General features: G+C 43.8%; 1 protein-coding gene across 1 annotated transcript in view; it reads left to right on the top strand.

Moving 5' to 3' along the window:
• The window catches only part of LOC111153078 (kinesin family member 13B), a 204417-nt gene that overhangs the window by 177809 nt on the left and 8526 nt on the right, over window positions 1-18082 (top strand). Inside the window, exon 39 of the mRNA XM_022511878.1 lies at window positions 14669-14731. Coding sequence (XP_022367586.1) covers window positions 14669-14731 — 63 coding nt within the window. The remainder of the gene's footprint in view (window positions 1-14668; window positions 14732-18082) is intronic.

Genomic DNA, 18082 nt, shown 5'->3' with positions numbered 1-18082 from the left:
TTCATCTCAGTTTTGTTGACTATCTCTGCTAAAGTTCTAAGAACAATAAATTGTAATTTTAAATGACATTGTCAGATAGAGGTTCCTTTACTATGGGCCACTTTGTGCTTTAAGTTGTTGCCATCTGAATGGTGTTTCATCCTTGGAAAAAAAGCACTGTAATGCCAGCGGGATTTCAAAATAACAGCATAAGAACAGTGCTGTATTTGTTAGACTTTTTTAGTACCCCCAGCTTTTTAAAGTAGTTGTCTTTACTGTAATGCCATCCCATTCACTTGGAAATCAGATTTGATACCTAAAGTTGAGGGTCTTATTTTTTTTGATGATCTGCCCTGCCTCTCTCTGTGGAACTCCCAAGTCCTCCAGGAAAAAGATCAGTTTATTTCCAACCATTCTTTGCCTCAGAGTTTCTCCTGCTGTTACCCAGGAGTTAGAGGGAGTGGAAGAGGAGATTTTCTTCTCTCCCCCCCCCCCATTTTGACCCAACGTTTGAGGAGGAGGTTTTCTAGACTTAACAGCTATAGCTTTGCCCACTGTATCTCAGATACTAAATACCTCATCATTCTTTAGTTGTCTTGTCCAGGTCTTGCTTCAAGTGGGGAGTCCAGAAATATTTCCAAGCCCATGCTTGAAAATGGTACAATTATCATCTTCCTCTTCTAAATAACATACTTCTACCAAAGTAGCACATGATTGTACTTTTTTGTAAAGGCCATTATTAGCTTTTTGGGCCTCTGGTCAGTTAGTATGCCCTTTTTATTTCCTTGTTTGTTTACATTCTTGGCAATGCAGTTCATTTATTATTATGTTTTCTGTAAAAATACTTAAATAAGGAACTTTAGATTGATTTCTAAAATTTTTCATCTTAGTTTTGTTTTAGTGCTCCTAGAATGTCAAGATATTTCTTGAGTAATTATTTAAAAAAATACATGTGTTCTAGCTGTCATCTGCAGACTTTTCAAGGGCATAGTCTGTCTGCACTTGAGTCATAAACAAAATGTTGCACATTAGAGGGCCTGAGAGAGGACCCTGACGTAGGCAATTCAAGGTCACTGCTCAAGGCCCAGGGTGACAGATCAGTGTTTCAGCTCTGCACATTCAGTAACTGCCACCCCCAGCCCACATTTCTTCCTCTTTCTATCAGAGAGCTCATGGGAGACATTGTTAGATACATTATGGAAATAAAGGGACACCCTGCCCGTGGCCTTTGTGTCACCAGTCTAGGAAGCCTAAAACACATTCCTGCTGACCAGCATTCCTAGACTCCTCTGTTTTCTGCCTGGCTTTGCCGTAGCTCCGTGTGAGGTGTCTAATGGTGTGACTTAACCAGTAGCCTACAGAGATATGCAGGTGCTATGAAGCTTGCTCTCTCTTTTTGATTGTGTTTCATTTGCTGCTAGTGCTTTGTTAGTGCACTCATTTCATTTATTAAATAACCAATACCAGATTAAAAAACTGTGTTATAGAGTAACATCAAAGACAGAACCCAGAAAAAATAGAAATCAGTGCAATGCCTAAAAGGAATCTGGATCATTCTACAGTAAGGGAAAGAATAAATATGATATTAATAATGCATAAAACTTAGAGATAACAGATAGTAACCTTGCTGAAGACATATACTGTATGATTGACAGAAAACAAAAACAAGAACCCCAAAATGGTTTGAAAATCAACAGATACAGTACATGATAACCAAAGAGACCATGAATGATAGCACGTTCTTTTCTTTCTACCCTGCCCCCAACTTAATCTTTTTATCATTTGTAAAGCTCTTTCTCTCCATTTCCCACCAAACTATGATGAATGACATTAAAACTTCTTCCTCTTTTATATTTCTGTCCCAGTTCAGTTTGGAGGCCTGGAGGCCTAAAGTCCTTCTGTGAAATAGTCACAATAACGAAGAAACCCCCATGGACTCTCTGAACACCGCCCTTGCCGTCACTAGACCACACTTAGATTACTGCACTTGGTTCTGGATATGTTTCTACGGGAAATCCATTGACCCATTGGATTTATTTCAGGGGATAACGTCAGAAATGATTTATGAGGAAGGATTAGAGGAGTTATTTATAGCCTGACCAAACAATGACTAAGAGAGCTGACCGTATAAGCATTCAAGGGATGGCAGCACCAAGGCGGGGAGAACCGTGTAAGGGCAGCTGGCTACGGCAGGGGGTGGAAGGCGTGTAGAATGACAGAGATGAAATTAACAAAGAGAATGGTAGCAGCTGTGAATAAGTAAGATGATTTAGAGATAGCAGGGTGCTCTCTTAAAAAAAAAAAAAAAAACAAAACACTGGTATTTCTGTCACTTCTGTTTTTATAAAAAATAAGATTTTGAGAATGTAAAAATAGTCCTGGGATAGGTCCTGTTCCTAGCACTCATTGCTATGTTTTCACTGTTAGATAGAAGAGAGGCAGAAGTTGTGTAATGAAGGAAGGATTATTCTCAAAAAAGTACTTTTAATCAGTGTGTCCTTGACATTTTCAAACAAGAGTGTTCGATACCCTCCCTCATGGAGAGATACAAACATAACCATGGTGAGACTCTAACAAAGAGATGAATGTTTATTAACTTGTTCTTTGGAGTCAGCAGGTTTTCAGATCAAGCTGCTGTTATTTTTTGGCTTTCTATTTCAATATTTGGAAAGATCTCTGTGGATCTTTCCTTGTAGGGTAGAAGTTAGCAGTTTATTCTTAAGATTTAAAAACAAAGATTCTTATATTTTACAGAATGTTTTGGTTTGAACATATTCATAAAGATTTCTGTTTCTCATTTTTATGGTGATTTGTTTTTTGTTTGTAATCAACTTCTGAATTCCAGAAATGCAAAGATACTGCAGTGAAAGAGGTGGCAGCCGACAAAATTGCTGTCTTTGACCTTCTGATGCAAGTTTAGTAACCAATCTGGAAAATAATGAACTGCAATTAATGAAATCTATACTCATATTCAAGTGTGTTTCTCAGACAGCACATAAAATAATTGAAAGAACTTCCTGCTCACTAATTAGTTAGATTGAATTAATTTGGCATAACAGCTTTTTTCATGTATCTAGAAGTTTGTGTTCAGATGAAGCTATTTATGTACTTCAAACTTTGGGGCTCCAGATGGTGTCTTTGGTTATCTGGAGAATTAAAGAGTTAATACTCAGATTTAATTTCCACCATCAAAAGCACAGTCATATTTCTGGCCTATCTTCGTTGTACGGCTGTCCCTCTCCAGTGTCCTGCACTTTGCTTGGGATTGTCTTGTCAACCACAGGGATATTTTTCTCCATTTTCAATACTGCTTCTACCGTGGAGGAAGGACAAAGCCTTGAGGGGAAAGAGCAGCACCTTGCACATCTCAAATGCTGATTGAAAAGATGCCTGTGTAGTCGGTGATTCCATCTTTCATGCGAGTGATCCTTCCATATTATAAAATGGAGAAAAAACACACCAACTACTAGTTCTTCCCTTGTGCACAAGATTCTATTGTAGGGCTGCTCAGACTTGGACTCCCTTGATAAAACGAAGCATATAAATGCTTATCCTTGTGTCATCATCACCAAGGGTTCGTCACCATAACTAACAAAATAAGAAAAAAGGGTCTATGTCTTGTCTTCCAGCCTTCAGTGTTAATGTTTGGGTTCCTTAAAGAGTATGGATATGAGCATTTCCCCCCTGTAATTTAATAAGGAGCACACGTAATAAATCTATTTGGATATATTAAGCTACATTCACTTGTTCCTGAGTTAACAAAGCCAAATTTGCACAGGCTTTCTGGAGTACAGACTTTTTAAAAAATTTTTTTCAATTCAAGGCAGATGATTTCCATTCATTTGCTTTAGGATGAATTCTTAGGTACTTTTACTACTGTTAGTTTTCCAAAATCATGTTTTGCCATCTCTCTTTGTCCCAGAAATGTATGAATACTGTGTTGACAGATATTGATTGACAAGGTTCTCTTCACAATAAGGTATGGTCTTGATCTGAAAAATAACAAAAATGAGAGTTTCTGAGGCAGTGCAGAAGCTGATTGAAGAGACCTTAGTCTGCTGGTCGTTTTTTTCAGAAATTGTCATTGTATGCTTTTGTATGAGGCTCTAGAAGAGACATTGGCCAAACTGTTTTTGTTAAGTGCCATATAGTATTATTTTAGGCTTTGCAGGCCTGTCAAAACTAGCCATAGACAATACTTAACAGTAAATGAGTACGGACATGTTTTAAGAAAATTTTACATTTATAACCCCCAAATTTGAATTTCATAGAATTTTTTCATGTCACAAGGTATTCTTTTAGTATTTTGAAAATGTAAAAACCATTCTTAGCTTACCTGGTATACCAAACAGGTAACAGTCTAGATCTAGGCCCTATTTTATTTGATTCATTTATTTATTTATTTGTTTTTATTTATTTTGACAGACAGATCACAAGTAGGTAGAGAGGCAGGCAGAGAAAGAGAGGAGGAGGAGGCAGGCTCCCTGCTGAGCAGAGAGCCCAACGTGAGGCTCGATCCCAGGACCCTGAGATCATGACCCGAGCCGAAGGCAGAGGCTTTAACCACTGAGCCACCCAGGCGCCCTATTTTATTTATTTTTAAAGATTTTATCCATCTATATGACAGAAAGAGAGAGCACAAGCAGGGGGAGCAGCAGACAGAGGGAGAGGGAGAAAGCAGTCTTCCCGCCGAGCAGGGAGCCTGATGCAGGGCTCAGTCCCAGGACCCTGGGATCATGACCTGAACCAAAGGCAGACGCTTAACGAACTGAGCCACCAGGCACCCCAGGCCCTATTTAAAAAAAAAAAAAATGTTTTTTTAAGAGAGAATACACACGTTGGAGGCGGGCGGCGAGAGGGAGAGAGAGACTCCCAAGCAGACCTCATGCTCAGCACGGAGCCCAACATGGGGCTCAATCTCAGGACCCTGAGATCATGACCTGAGCCAAAACCAAGGGTTGGATTTAGTCACTCAGGTGCCCCTAAAATTTTTAAGATTAGCAAATATTCTGGCTTTTAAGTAAACATCCTTTGTCTTTCATAGATATTTGAAAAACTACTAACTATTATTTTGAATGAAGTGAAATTATAGCCTTTAAAAAAAATATAAGTTTTTTGGGGGCAGCTGGGTGGCTCAGTCTGTTAAGCATCTCCCTTTGGCTTAGGTCATGATCTCAAGGTCCTGGGATCAAGCCCAGAGTTGGGCTCCCTGCTCCGTGGGGAGTCTGCTTTTCTCTCCCTCCACTTTCAAATAAGTAAATAAAATATTAAAAATTAAAAAACATAAAAATAAATAAGGTTTTTAAAAAAGATTTTATTAATTTACTTGGGAAAGAGCAAGCAAGGGGGAGAGAGAGCATGAGGGAGGGTCAGAGGAAGAGGAAGAAGCAGGCTCCCCACCAAGCAGGGAGCCTGATGTAGGGCTCCATCCCAGGACCCCGGGATCGTGACCTGAGCTGAAGGCAGACACTTTAACCAACTGAGCCACCCAGGCACCCCATAAATTTTTTTCACATAAATATTTAAGTAACTGTTAACAATTATCCTGTGGAAGTTTAAAAAGTAAACTAGATTCTATAAAAATAAACTGTATCTTTTCTGAGAACTCTAGAAACATTAGTATTTGAAATTTTCTATATATACTACCTCAAATAAGTTGAATTAACGTATATATAAATAATATAGTGAAATAAGTCTGTTTTGATTGTCTTATTCACTTTTACCCCCAATAAGATAGTTTACTTGTTGATTGAAGAAATAGGCCTTTCAGGTTTTTTTAATAATTAGGTTAAATAGGAATATCAGATATTAGACCCCGAGTGCCTATTTCTGAGGCACACAGGAACTCTATGTGTGGTTTTGCTCTCACTGTATTCCCAGTTCCTGGTATAGTCTTTGGAATATAGCAGGCGCCTGATACATGTTTGTGGATGAGTAAATTAATGTCTAAGGTTCTTCATTTGAAAGAAAATGACCATAGAAAATAGCCAAAGAAAAGCCATATCCTTGAATGGCTTTGGGGCTGATAAACACAAGGAGAATCTTTCAATGTATATTTTATATCAGATATAATTGTTGATTATTTAAGTTGGGCTTTTATAGTAAACCAAGCTAGAAATATCTTGGAAGACACCAACGGCTCCAGTGATGGGGAAGAGCATGCTATTTTATAAATGTGCTGAGTGCTTACTGTGTGCCAGGCATTTTATATGCATTAGCTCAACAGTGGTGCTGAGTTAGATCAGTGCCGTCCAATAGAAATTTGTGAGTCATACGTGATGTCTTAAATTTTCTGGTAGGCACATTTTAAAAAAGTGAAATAGGTCAAATTGATTTTAGTAATACAATTTACTTAGTATAGTCATAATGTTGTCATTTCAGTCTGTAATCAATCAAAAAATTACTGAGTTATTTCCTTCTTGTTTTTTTCCTGTGAAATTCTTATTTTTTTTTAAAGATTTTATTTATTTATTTGACAGACAGAGATCACAGGTAGGCAGAGAGGCAAAGAGAGAAAGGGGGAAGCAGGCTCCCCACTGAGCAGAGAGCCCGATACAGGGCTCGATCCCAGGACCCTGAGATCATGACCTGAGCTGAAGGCAGAGGCTTAACCCACTGAGCCCCCCTGAAGTTCTTGAAATCAGGTGTGTAGTTTATATTTCTAGCACATCCCAGTTCGGATGCTAAATTTTTTTCAGAAATCCTTGATCTGCCTTTGGCATTTGAAAAAAATAGATCCCTGTGCCCAAGTGTTCCAAACATACTTAAAGGCACTTTAATTTTTAAATTTACATATTATTCATTAAAATTAAGTAAAATTAAAAGTTTACTTCCTCAGTCACACTAGCTTCATTTCGAGTGCTAAGTAGCTAGATGGGGCTGGTGGCCACCACATTGGACAGCACAGAGTATCTAGTGACTCTAGATACTCTGACATTGAGGAAAATGAGATTCTGGTAGATAAAGCACCTCATCTAAGGTTACAGAGCCTACTGAATGGCATACTGAGATGAACATTCAAGAAGTAAAGTTGAATGCACAGTTGTGATATTAAGAGATTTCACTGGATCCGATTAAAAATATTACCAGTGGGGACACCTGGGTGGCTCAGTGGGTTAAAAGCCTCTGCCTTCAGCTCAGGTCATGTTCCCAGGGTCCTGGGATCAAGCCCCGCATCGGGCTCTCTGCTCAGCAGGGAGCCTGCCTCCTTCTCTCTCTCTGCCTGCCTCTCTGCCTACTTGTGATCTCTGTCTGTCAAATAAATAAATAAAATCTTTAAAAAAATATTACCAGTGGTTATATATATAGAATGAATGAATCTAAAGTATTTGAAGGAGGGACTTGTCAAGACATGGAAATACACTGAGTAGGACCTATATGTATTTTATTTCTTGCCCATTCCTTTCTAAAAATAATTATCTGTGGGGGTACCTGGGTGGCTCACTGGGTTGAGCATCTGACTTCCAGGTGGGTCACAATCTTGGGGTCCTGGGACTCAGCCCAGGTTGGGCTCCTTGCTTGGTGGGAAGTCTGCTTCCCATCGCACTGTACTCTTCCTCTGCCCCTCAGCCTGCTTGACCTCTCTCTCTCTATCTCAAATAAATAAAATATTTTAAGAAAAATTATCTATGGGCAATGGAGAATCATTGACTGCTTTTTTTGTATTTTAGAAAGCTCTTGTGACTGCAGTTTGGAGGGTAGATTCTAAGAGGATAAAACCAAAAGAATCTATTCAAGTGTATATAAAAACCTCATGAGGCATTGTAATATTGGGCAGAAAAATTGTCACCTTCCCATGCCTGCATTGATACTTTGATGTCACCGATCAAAAGGGGCATGTGCCAGGTAGGGTAAAAGTGTGTCTGGCAGGGACCAGCTGGTGGCCACCTGTCATCCTCTCTGGGTGGCTTTGCTTAGCGAATGCACGTGGGCTGGATTACCACCTTCCAGATATGCAGCCCCTGAGGTGATCAGGGCTACACGAACGAATGACTGATGGGTTGGGTAGAATGCTGAGTTACTCATTTAAAATAAGACATTTAATTGCCAGGCAGGTGGACAAAAGTGCTGGTGTTGTCACAGCTCACACATTCTTCACCAGATCACCCTGGAAAGCCAGAGTGTAAATCCTGAGCCTGCTCCGTGAGTGGGGACCACCTGCGGGAACCAGATCCTGCAGGCAGCTGACGTGTCTGTCTCTGGACCAGCACGGGTGCTTCCCTCAGCTTTCCTCCTGTGACATCACAGGGCCCCTTCTTGCAGCCCAACCACCCTGCCTCTGATTAACATAACCTTTAGAAAGTACGTTTATATTAAGTTATTGCTGAGTCTTGATCTTTAGGTAATTGTACATGTCTGTTTTCGTCCATTGTTTATTACTTTTTTTTTTTTTTAAGATTTATTTATTTAACAGAGAGAGAGACAGTGAGAGAGGGAACACAAGTAGAGGGGTGGGGAGGGAAAATCAGGCTTCCTGCCGAGCAGAGAGCTTGATGTGGGGCTCAATCCCAGGACCCCGGGATCATGACCTGAGCCGGAGGCAGACGCTGAACTGACTGAGCCACCCAGGTGGCCCTGTCCATTGTTTATTACTTTTATCAGTACATATTTGGAGATTAGGAAGTATTTTGTTTATATGCGCTCCCTCAGATTGGTTTTGTTTATTATATTTTTCTCACTTCAATGGCATGAAAACCAAAGGTTGTCTACTGGTTATTTATAGCAAAGGTAAATCATACATCTCATATTCTTTTGCTTGGTTAGAATTTTTAAGAAAGGGGGAGCTGCCTAGCTGTCTCAGTTGATAGAACGTGTGACTCTTGATCTCGGGGTTGTAAGTTTGAGCCCCACATTGGATGTAGAGATTACTTAAAAAAATAAAATCTTAAAAAAAAAGATCTTGAGGATCATACTTGCTTAGGAACTATTGGAAGATGACATTTGAGGGTTTATCAAACTCAGTGTAAGGTGTGATTATTAGGAAAGATTCATTTTTCAAACAAGAAAGAATGCATCAGAAATTCAGTGTTTTGGAATGCAGTGATTATTTTTTGCTTTAAAATATTTCTTCTCCCTTCTACCCACCCCAGTGCCCAAATTTCAGAATGTCTATTCTTTTATTTTTTATTTTAAGATTTCATTTATTTATTTGCCAGAGAGAGAGAGGGAGAGAGAGAGAGAGAATGGGGGAGAGAGGGAGAGCACAAGCAGGGGGCGTGGCAGGCAGAGGGAGGAGCAGCCTCCCCGCTGAGCAAGGAGCCTGATGCCAGACTGGATCCCAGGATCCCAGGATCATGACCTGAGCTGAAGGCAGACACTTAACCAACTGAGACACCCAGGTGTCCCAAGAATGTCTATTCTTTTTCTGAATTCTCTGTAAATGTAAAATTTGGCCTTTGTCATGTCACTTAAGTAATTAGCTTGTTCATTTACGTTTGCATTTATTCAACATGAACAAACATGAAGTTATTCTTTTCTGTACGGGAATACAGAGATGAATGAGCCATAATCCCTACCCTTCAGAGAGCTAAATAGGGTGACATTACAGATGCCATAATATGTGTATGTCTGGGACTGGCGTGGTGAAGGCATTTTCGGGAAGAGGAGATCATGCCCCAGCTGGGACCGATGCGCATGGGTGCTCACCAGGTAGCCCCTGATTCCCGAGGGAAAAGGAAGGGCTCGAGGAAGGCTCCAGCCAAGCAGTGTGGTCAGTTCAGAGTGGGGTTAGCACCACAATCGAGGCACGAGTGCAGCCTCAAAGGGAGCTGAGGGTCTCTACATCTTGCCAAGGTGTTAAAACTCTATGCTTTGAGGCAGAGGGGTCTCCCAGTAACTCAGATGCCTGGTTGAAATTCTGAGGTGATCTGCCCTGATTTCTTCATTCATGTGGCATGTGAAAACCAGAGTTAAAAAATGGCGGGCTGTGATACAAGATGTGACCCTCATCTTTTCCCTGAAATACTTCGGAGCAGCTCTCTTGCTTGGAACCCACTCATCTGCTAAGCTTCAGTGGTGCTCAGCGGACAGCGCGACTGCGCATTCAGCTGGTGCTTGGGGGTCGGTCCTTTTCCGTCTCTGTGACTGGCTCACCGGGCAGCCTGAATGCATGTCACCACTGGGTGAATGTCTGCGAGCGTTGGTGTCTGTAGTGCGAGATGTAGATAATTATACTTCTATCCACTTGCCTCCTGGGACTTCTCCTTAATATTTATAGCTGCAAAAGACTTCACAGTCTTTTTTATTAATAGTTGCCAGATGTGTCGTAAGGATTAATGAACTTATGATCTGAAATGTTTTGAGCTCCTGGAATGGAGGCAACTGCCTGCACAAGGGATGTGTAAAAGAGCATTAAAATGCAAACAATACACATTTGGAAATTTGAGCTCTTAGGTGTGAAGGACAAATGGCACACTTGAGATTTCAGTACACTTTGTAGGTATTTTTGGTATCCTTAATGAAGCTCCTGAATTCATCACAGGCCATTGCCCAACATACAAGGCTGGGTCCCCGCGCCCTTGCACATGGGCCCACACACAGGCGCACACACGCATGGACATGGGTTCTGCTACCACCACCATGACCCTTCTCCCTGTCATCCATCCTTCCTGGGCATCATTTTTGACTGTTTCCACAGCCCCCCCAGCGAGTTGTTTCCAAGTGTTCCATAGTATCCCTTCATAGCTCTAACTTTTCACTTCTGTTTCCTCTTTCCATCCAAGTTTAGGCTCTCAGTAGCTCTCCAGCAAACCCGTGATGCAACTCCTTCATTGGTCTCTCCAAGTTTCGTATCTACCCTATTTAAGGGTTAATCTCCAAGCATAGCTCTTACCACCAATCATTCATTTACCTTTCATAGCTGGACTGCAGGTGAAAATCAACCATAAGCTCACAAGACCTCCTGCACGTGACCCTAACCTGCTTCCCTCTGCCCCGTGCAGGCCACTCTAGATCATTCTCTCTTCCCCGAGACGTCCTGGCAGATTGAGTAGCTGTTCTGGGGCCAGAGGTGGCTGTGAGGGAACACATCAGGCGCAAAGAGCACCATGCCTTTGCCATGTCATTCTTCATGTTGGAAGTGTCCCTCTGCCCTGGGAAAGGCTGCTCAGTCTTCAAGCCGTGTCTCAAAGTCAGATCACCCCTGGGAGGATATTCTAGGCCTGTTTCATTTATCATCCCTTCTTCTGAATCTTCTTTGCGTTTGAAGCTTTCATTCTAGTATCTTTCGTTTTCCTTGATGTTTTGGTTATTTGCATACATGTCCTTGCCAGTCTGCTGAGAGCGAAGTCTGTGACGTTGTGATCCTTGCATTCTTCCCGGAACCTGTTGCGGTGCCTTGTACGCTGGGAGACCTAAGTCTTTGTTGAACTGAATTTGTACAGTGAATCAGAGTCCTGGTTATTTCCTTCATGTAGGACAGCATTATGGAAAAATTTGAAATACATCAAAGTAGAGAGATGACAACAGTGAATCCCTGTGTGCTTGTCACCTAGCTTCAGTAAAAATGAATACAGAGCTGGTCTTGTATGCCCGTACCCTGCCCCCTTTAGCCTGCACCTTTCAGAGTCCTTGATTGGAGAAGTATCCACCTGAGGCTCACTTGGCCAGAGCTGGCCTTTGGCAGCTGCCACCACCTGTTCCCACGGAGGGAGCCGCCCAGAGCTACTAGCATGGGAGCCAGAGAAGGAGGTGTGCTGTGAGTACTTTCTTTGCTCAGGACCCATTCAGACCCAGTCCCCTCTTCTTTGCAACACTGGGTTTAGCCATTTCAGGTATATGTCATCAGTCAGTGTCCTGCTTCCCCCTTCCTCTGAGTGGTGGGCTCAGGATGGGCCTGTTAATGAGGCAGGTGTGTCGCTGCATGAAGAAGTGGTCATTGTGTGGCAAAACCTGTGAGGGAGACCTGAGGTCTTAGTGTGATGGCCCAGAACCATGATGTGGGGTTCTGGGGGCCTGGAAGCCCATGGGTTCACTGATGCCACAGTGTCACAGGCCCATCCCTTCACTCATGGCAGCAGATATTTTTTTTAAGCATTGACTGGAGTTTTCTAATTCCCCTGAGTCCTGGGGGAAAGTGTTAGGTTATGTTTCCGTGCTCTGTTCAGGAGGGCAAGAGTCCTCTCATCTTAGAAGAGGCTCCTTTGTAGGTGGTTACGTTCCACTCTTGGTGGGATTTTACGTGTTTATGCTTTAAAGTGGAATGTTTCACCCCAGTCTGGTCTGTTTTAGAGACAATCTAACTGAAGAATGTAAGTATTTTGGAGTTTGAGCTTAAGAGACCTTTTTTTCTGCCTTTACGAAGGAGTATGCTGTGAACACCTTTCCGTTTGTGGGGGACTTTAGATACTATGGGAGAAAGTAAATACAAAAAGAAAGATGATGAGAGACTGTGGATTCTGAGAAACAAGCTGAGGGTTTTGGAGGGGAAGGGTGTGGGGGGATGGGTGAGCCTGGTGGTGGGTATTAAGGAGGGCACGTATTGCATGGAGCACTGGGTGTGGTGCATAAACAATGAATCTTAGAACATGAAAAAATAAAATTAAGATGTCAAAATAAAATCATATATTTAAAAAAAAAAAAAGACAGCAGCCCCTGTATTCAAGGACTGTAAGGTAGAGTGAGATACTTGTTGGAAAATAACTCTACTGTCACTGTCTACTGAGCTGCCAGCAGAGTGGAGGAATGGAGATTCCCACAGGTGCTGTGAGAGAGTGGAGAAGCGATGTGTCATGCGAGTTGAGGGGACCTACTTTCCTGTTCCAGGCATCCCAGGAGAGGCTGGAAGGCCTGTGGTTCAGGACCTCATCTCATCTAGTGGCCTTGCCCCAGCCCCCCAGGTGTCCTCCCTCATTCTCTTCCATTGGCCTCTCACATTGTCTTCCTTAAACCTGCCACTCATTGTGGCTGTCCCTGGCCCTAAGCCCCCAGTGACTCCCCAGTGTTTGCAGGGTAAAAAGTAACATTCCTTTAGTTTATCCCTAGTTATCTTCCCATCTGTTTACCCGTATCTCCTACCATGTCCTACTTAATCGCCTGGCCTCTGTGTCTTTTCTCAAATCCCACTGCCGCTCCCTAATTCAGCAGAGTTAATCGCTTCTTGCTCTTTTCTCCCAAAGGCAGTTGCAAGGTGTAATTGGTTATTAGTGGTGCCCTTTGCCAAAATGCAGTTATTTGGTGCTGTGAACTCAGGCTAACCTTCTAAGTGCACAGTCTTATTCCACATAGGCTTTTGCCCCTTCGGTAAGAGTTTGGGCTGCTCAGTAGGAAGCCGGACTTCGGCTGTCCAGCCTGAGTGCCTGCAGACTGTCTAGAACATCCTGATGGCATAGAAACCATCGTGGGAACTGGGAGGCCCTGAAGTACCTAGGGTCAGAAGAAAGGAAAGGGAAAGATAAGAAATCTGCCTTTCTACACAATTTAGATTAGGTAAGAGATGAGCGGTCAGCTACTTTTCCTTTTGGATCCAACAAGAGAAAAGACACTTCTACTGCATGGAAATGAACCACGACACCAAATTTTGCCTCCTCCTGTGAGGCTGTGCTGCCAGGATCCTCTGGGAGCTGGGCATTCTGAGGCAAGGTCCAGACTCTGGTCCTGGAATAGGGAGACCAGAGAAGGGGTCAGAGGCTGGTTGATGGAATAAAGGCAGAAGTGGTAGATTTGTGGTTTCTTTAAGAAAATCCTGTTGGTTTCTGTATCCCAACGCCATTGTAAACCCAGCAGCTGCTAAAAGGATGTCTGATTTCTTCTCTTTTGCACTTACCAGCTTCTTCTTCTGACCTCTCTCTTTCTTATCCTGGTGCTTTTTTTTTTTTTTTTTTACTCTTTTTTTTAAACATTGTTTTTTAACATTGTTTTTTAACATTTACTTTTTAACATTCCTTCAACTGCTTGTCCATAAGTAATGATGTCCTTTCTTGTGCTATTGCTCACACAGCCATTAATTCAGGCTCTCATCCCCTCTCATCTGCTCGGTTGCTGGAGTCTCATCAGTGATCTGCCTACCTTAGCCTTAAGAAGTATTTCTCCAGTCCCTTTGCCTTCTACTACCAGATCCATCTTCTCAAGCTCCTGCTTTCTTCACTCAGGCATCTCTGGGGGTCCTCATCCCTACCTGATTGGGATACCAAATCCTCCCTCCATATATCTGTCCTTCTCTGTGCTGTGCCCCAGAGGTGGGCTCTAGCCAGACCGGCTTCCTCACTTCCTGTGACGACACTCGCCAGTCCTGCTAGGGCACCAGTTCTCCCTGCCCATCAAGCCTTGGTTTGTGTTCTGCCTCCTGCCTGAAGCCTTGGTCCTGATCTTTCCTGTTCCAACCCTTTGTCTCTAGCGTCCAGTAACATTTGTGTGTGCAGAACAGCCCTTGATGAACACGTGCCGTATGTGAGAGGAGAGCGAGCCTGTGAGTGTGTAAACATGCCCTGTATGTTAACTGTTTCCGGCACATTTCTGGTGTTGCCAGCTGCTTGCTGTGTCCTTACTGCTTACATGTCCCTGTGTAGTGCAGCGCCACTAGCCCTCGGCATGCCTACTTGGCAGTGACTTACCTGAATTCCCAAAAGTTGTGAAAGTGTATTTCAACTGAGTCCTCCTGACGGGCTTTCCAGTCTGTTCAGTGAAAACCTCTGGTTATCTCTGTTCTGCTTCTCTCGATCCCTCACGCCTGCCTATTCACTTGTTTCCTCAGCCCGTGCCCCGAATCATGGTGCAGTGTGCCCTTGCGGACGCCGGGACCACCGGAGCTCTGGAGGTGAGTCAGACGGGGGTGGGGGGTGGGCTGGGGGCGGAGGGACACCTTTACTGGTGGCAGCCCCACATGTAGGGGGGTGGCCCCAATGCTGTAACTGTTGAGTGCACACCCATGGGTTTCTCATTTTAACGTTCCTGTTTTGATAATTAGCTGTAATATAGGTCACTGTCTTCTCCCTCTATATTTTCCTTGTTCCACTTTTCTATTTTCAACTTGTTAATCATATGATTGCTAAACTTTTAGGTGCTTGACTGCTAATGTAGTCTGTTGCTTTAATAGCCCACTGCTAGGCAAAGGCGATTTCTATAAACAGAACAATCTCCTTATTCCAAGTATTTGCTTAATTCTCAGTTTTACATTTCATTCTGATTCATGATATCAGCGTGAAAAGACTAATGCTAAGCTGGGGAGAAAATAGTCTCTTATGATCTCCCACAGATGAACAGCACTTCTCATCTTATGAATAGCAAATCTATTTTCTCCCACTGTGTGTTCATTCTCTTAGGAAATGCTGTATCTTCATCGGAAAATTTTATTTATTAAAACAACAGAAAAAAGGGCAAATAATTTGGAAGGGAATTCAGCCCTCCACGGATTCAGTCCTTTCTGAAGGGCCCTTTCTATCTAATTCAGGACACTTTGGTGTTCATGTGCCCCCCACCCCCCCCCTGCCTCCATCCCCTGTGAGTGGTGTTCATTATTTTGCTGAGGCAGGCCTGGGGCCCCAAGGCCAGTGGGACAGAGGGAGACCGAATCTTACTGGTGAGGGCTCCAGATCTCCCACAGCTTCTGCAGCTCAAGCCACTCTGCTGTTCGTCCTGGTGCTTTTTGCAAGGTTAGGCTCTCCCAGCAGTCTCTCGAAGTGTCAGTGGTAAAAGAATAACCCAAGGCTGGGAGTAGGTTTCCACTCACCTATCAACTCCAGTTAAGTGGGAGCGGCTTCCTGCAGTGTTTTCACGGAAGGAATCAGGCTGCGCTTGGGCTCAGCAGGAAAGAGCCGTGCAATCAGGGCTCACCTTCTGCCACTGTGGGTCTCTGTTGTTGCTGCAAATCTGACCTCTGATACCTGGTTGTCACTTACTGGAGGCTTTGGATAAATCCTTGAACCTCGCTGGGCCATATTATAAAATGCATATGGTCAGACTTTCTGGCCTACGTCAAGGGATTCATGTGGAAGCAAATGGGATAATGACCAGGGAAATCTAAGGCACTGTCACTGGACTGTTACCTCCTCAGGACGGGATATAGCTGACCCTTAGACAACTGTCTGTGTGGCAGTGATGAGGTATTACCCACCAGGGGAAAATGGAGCACCCACGAGTCCAGAACCAAAGTTCCTGTTCAGATTCCAGGCTCTTGTCATTTTGTTTGTGTATTCTTCCCTGCCTGGCCAGTGATATTAAAAATAAAACAGAAAAGAATAAATAAAACATGTACAAGTTGCAAAAGAAAAATGATTGAAGGATTGCCTAATCTTTTAGAGTATTTATGCTGGTGACAGTTATTGATCTATTGGATTTAGTAAATTTTGCAGCCTAGAGATCCATCACAAAAATGGGCTGTTAATCTCAAGAGGTGCCGTTAATTTCGTACCCTGAAAGTGTGCCTTGTGGGGAAAGGAGGGTCTCTGGAGACAGGAATATAAATGACAGTTCACGTGAAAATGCATGATTTATCAAACTGCTGAGTTAAGCCAAGTAACTGTAAGAGACTTATAGATCTCAGCTGTTTCCCAGTTCAAATAAATCCTGTATTTCAAATGGAAAATGGCCATTCCTGTAATATAAATAATCTTTCCGTAAATATTGGAAAACATATTTCTTTTTCTGACCAGCACCCTTCTCCAGTGCTCCAACCGCATTCCCCATTCCTGCCTTCTCTCTTGCCCCTGTCATTGTGAATCGGGAATAGAAAGGGAATCTGCTCCCTTGTTCAAATGGCTCCAGTTATCAACAAGGGAACACCTTAGCAGCACCTCCGAGATGGTAGAATGTGGACGAGCTGAGGCTGTTGTCATTTGCCAGGCAATGGGGCCCTGTGTGCGTCTCTGCCAGTGTGACTCAGACGGGTGATCCCAGAAGGGGAGGCCAGCCTCTGCGGCTTTGACCGCGCTTACCCCCTCTTCACAGTGGGGGACGTGGCTGCTCAGCTTGTCTCTCCCTGGATCAGGGGGTCCCCAACCCATGACATGGGACTGGCCTGCTGGTCTCCTCTTCCACCTGACTCCCTACCGGGATCTGCAAGTCAGCCACCAGGCCTGAGTGTCATTCCTGGCTGTGCTGGTGAAGCTATGCTAAGTCCCTTGTGCCTCCCCCAAGCAGATCCTTGTTCTAGCTCTGCAGGAGAAAGGCGTGAAGTCTTCTGTGGGAACAGAGTTCTGAGTCTGAGTGCAGCCAGGCCAGGGGTGCTGGTGGGTAAGGAGGGACTGGAGATTTAGTGTGTACCTACTGGTTGCTGCACCTTTGGTGAGGGCCTTTTCCTGCCTTGTCAGGCCTCACAGACCCTGCGTGGCCATTGAGTATGCCTTCTTGCCTACCACCAAGTAAGCACTGTCCCACACCAGCTGAGTGTTCTGCTATTGAACTCAATTCTGACACTGTCTACCCAGGGATGGTGCCAGCACCCACGGGTTAAGGCCTCAGGCCCACCAGACTGCCCCCACTTTGGATGCCATTTGCACGCCCCAGTTGTGACCTGTACTTCTGAACAACCGGCTGTAGATAAGATGTTTCCATGAGCCCCACCTAAGTTGGATTGATTTGTTGGAATGCTTCACAGAACTCAGGAGAACCATTTTACTCACTAGATCACCAGTTTACTCCAAGGGGTAGGACTCAGGACAGCCAGATGGAAGAGAGGCATGGTGCAAGGTGTGGGGAAACCCCATGGACGTTCAGCCTCCCTGGGTGCCCCGCTCTCCCCACAGGTCTATGTGTTCATCAGCCTGGCAGCTCCCAGAAGCCTGTCCTTCTGGATTGTTCTGGAGGCCTTATTACACAGGCACGATTGAGTACATCTTTGGCCAATTATGATTAAGTCCCCTGCAGCCCCTCTCTGCGTCCTGAGGCTGTGAGGCTAAGCTCTCATCACAAGGGTGGGTCCCCTGGCAACTGGCCTGCCATCCTGAGGTGCAGTCCCAGAGTGCCCGTTTTAAGGTGAACTCAGGTGTGGTTGCAGGGGGCTTGTTAGGAATATCAAGACACCTTTCTTGCTGCTAACATTGAGGAAACCCAAGGGTTTCAGGAGCTCTGTGCCAGAAACAGGGTGAAGGGCGGATATATGTTTCTTAGGGTGAGTGACGCTATTGCAGACTGTGGTTAGACTCCTGAGTGTGTACAGAAGGCAAGGAGG

The sequence above is a fragment of the Enhydra lutris genome, unplaced genomic scaffold (assembly GCF_002288905.1).
Source record: "Enhydra lutris kenyoni isolate GAN:26980312 unplaced genomic scaffold, ASM228890v2 scaffoldscaffold3, whole genome shotgun sequence".
Taxonomy (NCBI): Eukaryota; Metazoa; Chordata; class Mammalia; order Carnivora; family Mustelidae; genus Enhydra; species Enhydra lutris.
Note: the sequence above shows the minus strand (reverse complement) of the source record. Positions and strands in the feature narration are given on the sequence as shown.